The sequence below is a fragment of the Gossypium raimondii genome, chromosome 5 (genome assembly GCF_025698545.1).
Source record: "Gossypium raimondii isolate GPD5lz chromosome 5, ASM2569854v1, whole genome shotgun sequence".
In the NCBI taxonomy this organism is placed as follows: domain Eukaryota; kingdom Viridiplantae; phylum Streptophyta; class Magnoliopsida; order Malvales; family Malvaceae; genus Gossypium; species Gossypium raimondii.
The window spans coordinates 55344826-55358249 of NC_068569.1; the positions used below are offsets into that span (position 1 = coordinate 55344826).

The 13424-nt window shown below is 35.4% G+C and overlaps 1 protein-coding gene and 1 non-coding gene across 2 annotated transcripts; one reads left to right on the plus strand and one right to left on the minus strand.

Annotated features, from left to right (window-relative positions):
* The first annotated feature begins 1290 nt into the window (after nt 1-1290).
* Nucleotides 1291-1372, plus strand: TRNAS-GCU (transfer RNA serine (anticodon GCU)). The gene has a single exon. It is a non-coding gene; the product is annotated as a tRNA-Ser (tRNA).
* Nucleotides 1373-4044: 2672 nt separating this feature from the next.
* On the minus strand, nt 4045-5415 carry LOC105767875 (cyanidin 3-O-galactoside 2''-O-xylosyltransferase FGGT1). The gene has a single exon (XM_012587440.2). The coding sequence runs from the start codon at nt 5413-5415 to the stop codon at nt 4045-4047; it is 1371 nt and encodes a 456-aa protein (XP_012442894.2).
* Between the last annotated feature and the right edge of the window lie 8009 nt (nt 5416-13424).

Here is a 13424-nt window from a genome sequence, read left to right on the forward strand (position 1 = left end):
AAACTAGAAATCACTAAAATACAATATAATCACTAGGTATTAAGAGAATAGACACAAAAAAATACAATATAATCACTAAAATAAAATAAATCCATGATAACCCCCTTGAAAATCAGCTTGGACTCTTGAATCTTGATGGGAACTGCTTGAAAGTTGACTTCAATGTGTTCTTTTTGGCAATTTTTGTGCTATCTCTTGGTGATTGCATCTTTTCTCTTTTATTTCCTTATTTATACCTTCTCAAAGTGCCAAAAAAAAAACCTTAAAAATTGTGACTTCCATTTGTTAGCACACATGGTTCCCAAAATTGACATGCCTTGGACACATGGCCGTGCGAAAGTCTGATGCATGTGTACAGCTTCCAAAATGCTCCAATGTTCTAATTTCCACCCATTTTTCACTCCTATTACTCCCAAGTGCCCTCTTAAGCATCAAAATATGAATATACACTTAATGTCACATAATCACCCAAATATGCGCTAAGAATAAGGCTAAAATATGTTATGTTTTACACTTATCAGTAATTATTTAATTATAATTTATATTATCAAACATGACAAAGAGAATTATGATGTAATTAAACTGTTGGCTAAACATGTCTAGGGAGTTAAAATCTCTTGTAATTACAATAGGCGTAATTACACTTTCATCAAATTACTATGTAGTGTCCAAATGCAATCCCAAGAATTGGAGTGTAGTTGACTGCTCTAATTACACTTAATTTAATGGTACCTAGTGGTTACCCAAAGTATCATGTGTAATGTAATTACAAATAATTACATTCAATTTTAATTATTAGGTGGTTTTCAAAAGACATCTTAAATAATTTAAAATAATTCAAGGGCCAAATAATATATTCTCTCTTTTCCCAATTTTTAATTGCTAATATTATTGTATTAAAACTAAGATTCTCAAAACTAGATCGATGCTCGAATCGATTAGACCAACAGTCTATTCGGTTTGGCCAATTTGATTAAACAAATCATCAAAAATCATAAAATAAAATAAAAAATGGTTCAACTTACTTTTTGCCCAATTCAACCCGTCCATGTCGCAAGTAAACTAATCTAATACCTTTTTCAGAATTGATAAACCAACCAATTTTCAATCCAACCAATCCAATCCATTTCAAACCACTATCATGAAAACTAAAACACTTTGACTCAATCTTTATAATTTGGCTGAATATTAAGTGATTATCTGTTCTTCCCACACGTAGCTTGAGCTATTTATTTTCAACGTGGTATCTCAAATTATTTCTTAGTTAACATTCATTAAAGAGATGTGAAAGTCGCTTTGGCCGAGTGGTTAAGGCGTGTGCCTGCTAAGTACATGGGATTTTCCCGCGAGAGTTCGAATCTCTCAGGCGACGTTAAATTTTTGTCAACCCCAGATGAGATGTCCGCCACTGGCAACGTCAGGGGCGGATGTTGGTGTTGATGGAGCCTTCTTCGACAGCTGCGTGCTTGGTCTCCTCTGTTGAGGTTTTCTCCTTATGTTGGCAAAGCCGGAAGTTTTGTGGTGGTTTAGCGACGGCTTTGGCCTCGTCTTGGTGGTGTCAAGCCGACAACCATATCACTGACTTCTTGTTTCTTCAGTCGCTCGGCGCTTGCGGTAGGCGACTTCGAATTTACTCGGTTTTGGGCAAATATTAATGCTATTACCATTTTGCTTTATATTTGTTGTAAAGCTAAAGGAAACGGTCGGTGGTTTTTTCTTTGCGTTGAAGGATGGTGTTCGGCCTATTGATGGCCTCAACCTGGACTTCAACGGCATCACTAGGCAAGCAAGGAAGGACTTGAGTTTTTTCGATCGTTTCAGTTTATTGTTTTAAAATTTATAAAATAGAGGACGAAATTCTTGTAAATAAAAGTACAAAAAATAAATTTTAAAGTTTTAAAAAGTATAAGGACTTATGTCATATTTTTAATTTTTTTATTAAAATAATTTAACTTAACATAATTCACAAAAACTGACCAAACTAATAAATGATTAAAATAACCAACAAAAATCGAACTCATAACAAAAAAAACCGCCCAAACCGAAATTGGCTAAACCTGTTGAGTCGGTTTTATCAGTTTAAACCAAAAATTGCTCTCCTCTACTTACTTTCCATTGTTTTTCTAATTGCCATGGGTAAACTGACAATGTTACAGTTGAAGGTCTCTTCTATGTCGGTTTGAAATTTAATAAGGTTTGGCCAAAAGTATTAAATCCGTTTAAAATATAAATTGTGCTCAAGTTTTAACATTTAAAACTTGGTTTAACCCATTTTTTTTTTAAAGTTTTAAAGTTTTACATTATGTTATTTTTATATATTATATTGTTTATAATACATAAAATTAAATCTACAATAAGCCATGGATAATACTATTATAATGTAAACATTAAAAAATTTAAGATGATTACGTATAAGATTTTAATAACTAAAATATTAAATTATTAGATATTAAATTAAAAATATATATTTATAATTTTAAAAAATAAATATAGGCAGACCTAAAATAGACATGAATTATCTATTTACAAATATAGGTAGAATTGAGCAAGATTTTAAACCTATATTTTAGGTCGGGCTTAAGCAAGAATAAAAAGTGTTAATATTATGCATAAGCCCAACCCTATCTGAACCCGACTCATAAACACATTTATTTCCATTTAATTTTCTAATTGAAGCTATGTATACTGTGCCAATGTTGATTGATCTTTCCGCGTCGGTGTCGCGATACGACTGACAATTTACTAGCTTGGGCATGTCTTCAGGGTTGTGTCGTGACACTGAAGGCAGTTTACTCATTTGATAATTCTTTTGTTATGTTGCGACATCCTCGCTTCGTGTTGCAACATTTCAAGCAATCTACTACCTACATGCCTCTAGATTGTGTCTTACACACTCACTGAACATGTTAGTCTACCTTTAGGCCTCTCTTGGCCCACACAGTCATATAAATAGTCAAAATTGCTCATTTTATTATCTGCGACCTAAAAATGAAAGCTAAACAAAGACATAACTAAATTGGTTTCCTACAAGCTCATTATGTACGGAAAATAGTTTAATATGTTACAACGAATTACGATAGATCACTATACAAATGTGTTTATGCTAAGAATTGTTATCTTGTATGTTATGCTTACTGATACACATTGATTTTCATGTGATTGGACACATACTGAGTTTCTTAAGCTCACTCCCCCATTATTTCCATCTTTACAAACAACTCATCAAGTTAGGATGCGGACTCGGCATATAGAAGGCTCGACTCAGGTTGATCTTTTTATTAAAAAGTATTTTAGATTTATTATTTGAAATTTCTACTATTTTGGAACTGCAATGCTTTAGTTGAATTGTGGCATGGGACTTAAAGTTTAGGGTTCATATAGCAGGCATGACATTTAATTTGAATTTAGGATATTGAAACATGAAATTAGAATTAATTATGCATAAAATAATTCTGATTTTACTTAATTAAAACAAAGTTGAATATCATTTTTTCATTGTTAGTTGTTCAATTAAATTTTGAGGAATATATAAACTGAAAATTAACTAAGTTTTAAAAGTAGTCACCGTTACAAGGAAAATATTTTACTTAATCGGTTTTTGTTAACTCGTGAATTTTTATGAAAATAAGCTAAGTTTTCTTTTAAAATAAACGAATATATTAAAACGACTGTTTTATAAAATGCATTAGCTTACTGGGCCATTTTGATAGCCAATGTAATCTTCTGAATTCAGGTCTAATATCTAAACTGAATCGAAGAGGTTACAAATATAATCTAATCCCAACAAAATACCAATTCATCATTTACCAAATTAACCACTACGACAAATCGGGCCAAGATATGGAAAATTAAGTTGAGTGGATGACTGAAATAATTTCACAAATTTTCACTTTCGTGATAATAAATATTAATTTATAATCAATTATTATATTTTGGTGTTAGTTAGTGATACTAATTAAAAGATTTTAGAAATCAAATTATGTTAATAATAATTTAAAAAAAAGATAATATTACAATTTAGAAATAAATTCACATTAGAAATCATCACACCAATGTGTGCAGTTGCTTAACAAAATCATCCATGTAAGAGTTTTCAAGTCCTGGTTTTAAAAGGAACTCCTTCCATTTAGCATGGTTGGTCCTTACCTCGTTCCCCAACTCATTATCATGATCCATTACTGTTTTTACTGCTTTGCAAACATCATATTTTGTAAATACTCCATCTTCATCACCTTTCTCAACCTCTACTCCGATTTTTAGGTCTCCAGCCATCAATCTTGCATTAATTATTTGATCTCCGACATGGGGTAGCAGCACCAATTGGCAATCACTCACCATGGCCTCTGCTAAAGAGCCCGAGCCGCAATGAGTGACGAAATACCCTACAGAGCGATGCCTTAAGATTAGTTGTTGTGGTACCCAACCTCCATAAAGTATCCCTCTTCCTTCTAATCTTTCTTGGAATCCTTCTGGCAGGGCTGACTCGATCGTTTCGGCTCCCATCGGTGGTTTTAGGGCAACTAGAAATGGCAAACCTGTTAACTCAAGGCCTAAAACCAATTCTTGAAATCGGTCCTTTTTCAAAACACACTCACTTCCGAATGCACAAAAAATCACAGTCTTAGGTTGAAACTTGCTTAATAACTTTTCCCATTGTTTTTCTAGTGCTATTTTAGGTGGATTTGGCACTACTGGACCTGCGAAAATGACTGGCTTTCCAAATTGGCTCCCAATATATTCACCGTAGGGCCCTTCGATTTCCCTGCATGTCTTGAAACCAATAATATCGCAATCGCTTAAAGACATCAATTGGCGTTCTACAAATGAAAGGCCGCTTCCATAATCCATAGTTGTTACAGCGGCTAATGCTTGGGCTTCATGTGCGCGTAACCTAATACTTGAAGAAGGGAAACCTTGTGGAGGCTCTAAAAGATCGGACCCTGTCATACCTTTCTCAAGAGTCTTTCTTGCTGGACTAAGAAGATAGCCAATGGTGGCAGAGCTAATGATACAATAAACCACGGACTTGATACCTAACCTGCGAGTCAACGCGGGCAACCAACAAGTGAAATCATAGAAAGCAAAATGGGGTTTGAGTTGACGAAGGTAAGCTTCAATATCAGGTTCCGTGAGGTCCATAGCGGTCATAATGAGAGGATGCAAAGGGAAAGGGACATCATTTGTTGTTTCGGCGCCGAGAGGTAAACCTTCAACATGCGGAACCTCGATTGGAATAAAGGTTATGAGATGTGGATGGAGATTGAAAGCCTCAACCTTGTGTTGTGTTTTGGCCGGTAAAAAGAAGGAAATTTTATGGCCTCTCTCTGCTAGTTTGTTGGCCATATGGACATATGGAGTGATATGACCTAGGGCAAACCATGGGTACATTGCAATGTGAAAGCTTCTATCTGCCATGATCTCTAAGTGTTGCAAATAAAACTATCACAAACTTAAATTTTAACCACACAAATTGGCTTTCGGGACTCAAATGTCTTTGAAATGATCAACCCTGCTAATTCGAAAGCAAAGTAAGGTGGAATGCCTCAATGCAATCCATGAAATTGCTTATATAATACCATGGCTGGAAACCATAACTGATTGGGTTTCTTACTAAAACCAGTACTTGATTTTGTTTGAAGAGAAAACTACAAACCAAATTATACCCGAATCTTTAAAGTAAGTGTACCAAAATATTTGTTAAAGAAAACAAGTTTACAATCCTAAAACTTTAGTTCAAGGGTTCTTTTTTGTAGAAAATTTCGCTATTTATTTTTTTATAAATGTAGATGAAGGGACATTTGGATAATCATTTCCTTCCCAACTAAAATATAACCTAATTATTACATCCAAAACCAAAAAGTTAATAACTTAATTTTTTTGTTAAACAAGGAACATTTGGATGAACATTTCCTTCCTCCCAACTTTGAACAACATTCAATGAGATTTGGGTTGCCCATAGTATATTTTACTATTTATTCCGTAATCTAATTGTATGTCTTTCATGCGGATATTTTTATATGGAACTGACTCGCTATAAGAAAGTTCTACCGTAATTTCACTATTTGTTGTCCCTCTTAAATCATTATATAAGATATCGCTAACCTTCACAGTTGTACTCTGTAAAATTAAAAAAACAAAATAGAAAAATATCATTACAATATATATGTTAAATTTCGTGAAAACAATGATTACATTAATTAAAATAAAACTTACATAATTCTTGCAATGTTGATGAGGAGGACAATTGTATTGATCAATATTAATAGGTCCAATTACTTTACTAAACGATATGCGTTCAAATCTTATATGTCTTGCATATCCATGTCCTCCTGTACACATAATATGATAATTAGTTAAATATAACATAAAATTAATCATAAAATGCATTTAATGAAAATATTAATTACTTGCCATGTCTTTATTCTAACTCCATTCCTGTAGTATAAAAGTTAGCGTATTCAACTGTCTCATTTCTTTCATTTTTACCAAGACTTCCAATACTTCATAAAAAGTAAAAATAAAAACTAAATAAGTAAAAAGTTTGAGTAATAAATAAAAGATGTCATAAAATTTCTAAATTCAAAATACCTAATTCTATAAAGGTGAAAAACAAAAACAAACAAATAAATGATTTTTTATATAAAAATTACCTAATTGCATGACCAGGACCACAAAAAATCTGTTTAATGTTAATGTATTTTGACCCATCTCCAATCCCTATACGATCATCACCTTAATAAAGGGAAAAAAAGTCAAACCCAATACTTGTTATATGAAACTACATATATTATGTTATAAAAATAAATACTTTTATTTTAATACCAGTCTTAATAACATTGGCTATCTTTTGAAGCTTTGATATTGAGTTTAAAGGCATGAGCGGATGAAGATCTTTCAATTGAAATATGCTATTTTCGACTATTCACGGAATTTAAGCCACGAATATGCACATTAACAATAAAGATAAATAAAATTGAAACTAAATGCTTGTTAAGAAAAAATCACATAATTTTTAATAAGTCAAGGACATGATCAATTTGCATACCGCTGCTTTTTGAGATGAAAAAAAGCTGTCGACATAGAAAAATTGACAAATATAATCAGAATAAGAAAAAGTTAAAAAAAAAAAAACTACGTCTTTGTGTTGAAGCAAATATTATGAATAAAAAACTGCAAAATATCCAAATTAATAGTATTTGTGTGATAGACTTGCCACTTTATTTGCCACCATTTTTGTCATTGGCCATGGAGGCTTCCGGTCCCTTTGAATGATGAGGCCATCAAAATGTTGAAAGGTTATCCAATTGTTACAATTTGTATCATTGCATTTCCATGAAGATGGATCGCTTAAGGCAATGAGTATGCCATCAATCTGAACAACCCAAAAATTTTGTCAATAATATCATTAAAAAAATGAAAATAATTATTATTATTATTACTACGTGAAAAGTAATATTTTTTGATCGACATTCACCATTGAAAGTCAAGGGTTGCAGCAAAAATATTTTTCCATGAGGAGCACGAAATATCCCTGAAGAGATATAAGAACTACAGACAACATTCCATGCATTCTTGAAGGCCTAAAATAGTTACATAAATAAACAATCAGAATATCATAAACTTCCCTACTATAGCACTTAAGAAGAAAATAAACCTCTGTATCATCAGTCTGTAAGACTATAAAACTAAGATAGAGAATAGAGAAATGATATTTTCTTGATTATTCTCTGAACATGCAGGCTTGCATGTATTTATACAAACATGAGAGCATGTGAGCTAAAACAGACTAACTGCTACTGTAACTAACTTTTAACTGTTAACTGACTCAGAAACTGCTTAGCTGCTAATTGACTGAATAACAACTTTTACTATAACAGTACTCTAACATTCCCTCAGCATTTTTGATTTTTGATCACTCATTTCTTTTAATGACACCACTTGTAGTGCATGTCGAAATGATGCAAACAACTTAGGAGTAACTGGTTTAGTGAGAACGTCTGCAACCTGTTGATCCGAGGGAACAAAGTTGACCTGCAACATTCCAGCAAGAACCTTTTCTCGAACAAAATGATGATCTATTTCCACATGCTTTATTCTAGCATGATGTGTAGGATTTTCAGCTATTGAAACTGCCGAAGAATTATCACACCAGACAGTTGGTAACTTTAACAGAGGCATTCTGACTTCATTCAGCAATTGTTGGATCCACAGCAGTTCAGAGACGCAGTTGGCGAGACTACGATATTCTGCTTCAGCAGATGACCTGGATACCACCGACTGTTTCTTTGAGCACCAGGTAACCGGATTAGATCCTAAGTATATCACATACCCCGATGTAGACCGACGATCATCAATGGATGAGGCCTAGTCAGCATCAGAATAGCATACCAACTCTAATGAACCTACTGTAAGATACAGACCATGATCCATAGTGCCAGCTAGATACCTTAACACACGTTTTACAGCTTGCCAATGAGTGACACTACGAGAACTCATGTACTGACTTAGCTTGTTTACACAGAACGCCAAATCTGGTCGTGTGATACATACATATTGTAGCATTCCTACAGTACTTCGATACAGATGTACATCTGAAAAAGGAGGACTTCCATCGGAGGCCACTAGCTTGGGTGTGTTAGCCATGGGTGTCGGTGTAGGTGCTGCACCGAGCATGCCAGTCTTGAGAAGCAACTCAGCAACATACTTCTTCTAACTGAGCAACATTCCTTGGGATGTTCGTTGAACATCAATTCCCAAGAAAAAACTAAGAATTCCCATATCCTTAAGAGCAAATTTGGTGTGAAGTTGGTGAACCACAGCATCTATATCTTGGCTACTGGTACCAGTGATCAATATGTCATCGACATATACCATAAGAAGCAGACAATTTCCTGCAGCCACTCGAATGAACAAAGACGAATCAGCTTTGGATGCTCGAAAGCCAAGCTGAGTGACAAGGTACTCTTAAGAGTTTGAAACCACGCTCAAGGAGCTTGTCTCAAGCCATAGAGAGCTTTATTTAATTTACACACAAGTGGTTGACCAGATGCACCTGAGACTTCAAAACCAGGGGGTTGTGCCATATAGATTTCCTCAGTGAGCTCACCATTAAGAAAGGCATTGTTGATATCAACTTGACGCACAACCCACTCTTGCATAACAGCTAACGCAAGAATGGTGCAAATGGTAGAGGCTCGAACAACTGGACTGAAAGTGGCATGAAAATCAAGACCGGCATGCTGAGAATACCCTTTTGCCACTAGTCTTGCTTTGTACCTGTCAATGGAACCATCAGCCTTCTTAATTTTGAATAACCACTTGCAACCGATTGCTTGTCGATGCTTAGGAAGAGGACATAAAGACCATGTATTATTTTGAGCCAAGGCTTGCAACTTACTGTGAACTGCCACTCGCCAGCATTCAAACGCCATTGCGGTATGGATGTCAGAGGGAACATCACTGGTCGAAGAAGGTGTCATGCTCAGATACGCTTTTGGTTTGAAAATGCCAACTTTACTCCTAGTGATCATGGAATGAGTGTTTATCGGTGCAGGTTGGGTGGATTGGATTCGCATAGGTGATGAGTTTCTAGGTGACATGATCTACGAAGTGGGTGAGGTGTGAGCTAAAGGAGAAGATATGGACTGGGAAGGAGGTGTTGTAGGCGTTGGAGTGGAGGAGACAGGTGGTGGGGATGGATTAGTGGAGAGGACATTAGATGTGACGTGAGAGTGAGCTACATTACTAGGATGTATGACAAGAAGTTTTGCATTTTTCTGAAAAACAGTAGGGAATGGACTGACTGTTGACCTATGTGTTTTATAGGGAAAAATAGTCTCATTAAACATGACATGATGAGAAATATAGATTTTTCCAGTAGGGTCTCGACACTTGTAGCCTTTGTATAATGGGGAGTAGCCAAGAAAAACACAAGGGGCTGACCGAAACTGCAGCTTTGTTTTATTGAAAGGTCTAAGGTTAGGGAAGCAAAGACAGCCAAAAACTCGAAAAATGAGTAGTCTGGTTTGGTTTCAAATAATTTTTCATATGGAGATATACCATCTAAGGGTTTGGAGGGTAACCTATTAATCAAGAAGACTGTAGTGCAAAACGCCTCATTCCAGAACACCACGGGCATGTTTGCTTAAGCTACCATGGACAGACCAGTTTCAACTACCTGTCGATGTTTCCATTCTACAAGCCCATTTTGAGCTAATGTGTATGGACAGGTGAGCCGCTGTAAGATCCCATGCTGACACAAATAAATCTTCAAAGATTGAAACTCTCCTCCCCCATCTGTTTGAAGAACTTTGAGTTTTGTACCAAGCATCCATTCAGCTTGAAGATGAAACTGTGGGAACGTCGTAAGTACATCAGACTTATTTTTCAAAAAATAAAGCCATGAGTAGCGTGAATACGCATCAGTGAAGGCAACATAGTATCTAAAACCATTAGATACAACAGGTGCAGGTCCCCAAACGTCAGCTACCACTAACTGTAAGGGTGAAGTATACTTTGTATTCGACTTTGAAAATGGAAGCTTACTCACTTTTCCCATATGACAAGTAATACAATCAACAACTTTATTACTATGTATAAATTGTATATTACATCGGAGTAATACCTTTGTAAGCGTATCTCGACATGGATGGCTTAGTCTAGAGTGGCAGACACTAATAAGAAGCCTGGAGCTGGTAGCAAAACATTGAGCAGTAGAGGACAATGGACTAGTGATATGAGACTTGTTGAGCTGAAGTCGATATAAACCATGATGCACTGACCCTTGAAGAAGCACTTCTCTGGTCCTCAGATCACGCACCTGACACTGATAAGGGAAAAACTCAAACATTACCTGATTATCTTTAGCAAACTTTGACACTGATAAGAGATTTTTAGTGATGCCAAGCACAAGTAGTAACGATCGCATGTACAACGGTCGAGATCGTGTGAGTAACGAGGACTGCCCAGTGCACAAAACAGGTAATGCTGAACCATTGCCTACAAAGACCTTACCTGGTCCGTTATATGTCCCACTATCACCAACCAAGGTAGCTGAATTTGTAAGATGATGCGTGGCACCAGAATCCGGATACCATGCATTATCAGCCACTATTTCAGGAGTGGCAACATATGCCTGAGGTTGTGTTGCACTTGAGGGAGTCATACTGACCTGTTGTGGTATATTGACCTGTTGCAGAGCACTACCAACAAATGAGTTAGACCAGACAGGTGAGGGAGTAGAAGGACACCAACCTGGGAAATACCACTGAGAGTTATGTGGAGAAGAGGGAAACCAAGGTGAAGGAGGACTGGAACCAACCAGGAATGCATTTGCTTGTGGAGGGGGTCTGTAGTTGCTACTTTTGTAGGACGAGTCAAAACGATGATAGCATCGATCAACAAGATGACCAGCTTTCCCACAAAGCTGACATTGAATTCTTGAGCTGGACGAACGCCCTCGCCCACGTCCTCGAGTTGTAGGTGACGGCCGATAAGCCGGTAACGAACCAGAAGCATCTGAAGATTCAGAGGACACCATGTTTGCAGAACTGGAAATCTTATTGCTTACTACCTGCTGCCGAGCTTCAGTGTCAAGAAGCATGGAGGTTACCCCTTGGACTGTGTAGGGTATCTGACTCGCGATAATAATAGTGATAACAGACTCATAGTCTGGAGGAAGACCATTGAGTATCGCAGTAACATGCTCATGCTCTCCAATAATTTCACCACAACTAGCGAGGTTGTCACAGCAACTTTTAACCTTCATCAAGAATTCCTTCATGCTCAATTCACCTTTGCATTGAGAATGAAAAGATCTTCTATAAGCCATCAGTTTAGAAGTTATTTTACTGCCAAACAAAGCAACAACCGTATTCCAAATCTTGGCACTGGTGTCCATGCCAATAAGATGGGGAAGCACCATTTGACTAATGGAGGAAAGCAACCACGACGCAAGTGCACTATCTTGTTGCTCAAAAAGTGCAAACTCTGGATTCTCATGCAAGCCACCACTATCATCAGCAACATACTGAATAGGCGGATCCTGTTGATCATCCAAGAAGCGTTGAAGTTTATGCGCTTTTACAGCCAAAAGGACTTGCTGGCGCCATAGCAAATAGGTGTTGTCGTCAAGCAGAACACTTATTCGCTTTGTAGAAAAGAACCGACTATCAAGCACTCCGTCAGAAGAGTTGTCGGCCATATCAACTACTCAAACTGCACAGCGGAAAAAAAACCAGGAAAAACTTACATCTGATACCATGTAAGATTATAAAACTAAGATAGAAAATAGAGAAATGATATATTCTTGATTATTCTCTGAACATGCAGGCTTGCATGTATTTATACAAACATGAGAGCACGTGAGCTAAAACAGACTAACTGCTACTGTAACTAACTTTTAACTGTTAACTGACTCAGAAACTGCTTAGCTACTAACTGACTGAATAACAACTTTTACTATAACAGTACTCTAACACAGTCTATCCATCTCCAATAGCTCTTGCAAAGTTGACATCATAAACAAATGGTTCCAAAGATTGAACCAATAAAACCCATTGAAAGAGAGAAATAAAAAACAACATTTTTAAACCCATATTAATCATTGTGAATATTTAATTCTCAATAATAAAACATAGCTGTGATGTGATATATATAGGAGAAAATATAAGTTTACTTTTATTATTATAGGAAAGATAATTACTTTTTACATTATCCTTTAGTTTTTAAATTTAAACATTAAATTTTTAAATTTATTTATGTATTTTTAAAATATTTATTTAAATCCAAATTGAAATTTGGTTTTGAACTAATCTAATTAATTTGGTTCTCAATTTTAAAAGTATTGATTTTGAAACTTAGTTTAGAATTCACCATTTTAGTTTTTAGAATATATTTATATAAATAAACCTTAATTATATATGTACCATTTACGGTATAATATTATATACTATACAATATACAATATTTTTAATATAATAACCAATATAATTATATATATAATAAAATTTTATTATTATTATTATTATTATTATTATTATTATAGGAAAGATAACTGAGACAGTGGCATCACTGGTTAACATTTTCTCTGGCATTGGGTTGACATGGTGTGCACTCTTAGATCTTAAAGTTGTTGGGAATTAAAGAGAAGGAGAAGAATTCGATAATAGTTTTTGTACATAACATTCTGGTGACCATGCACTGGAATGGTCTATGGGTGTTGTTTAGGTACCATGGAGAGGTCATTGATGCATTCATTCCTGTGAAAAAAAGTAAGAGTGGAAGAAGATTCGGTTTTGTGAGATATGATAAAATGATGAACGGGCGAAAGGCTATAAATAGGTTAAACGGTTTTGTGATTTTATGGAATAGGTTATTGGTAGACTTAGCAAAGTTTATCGACTAGTTGGGAAGTATGGAAAGAG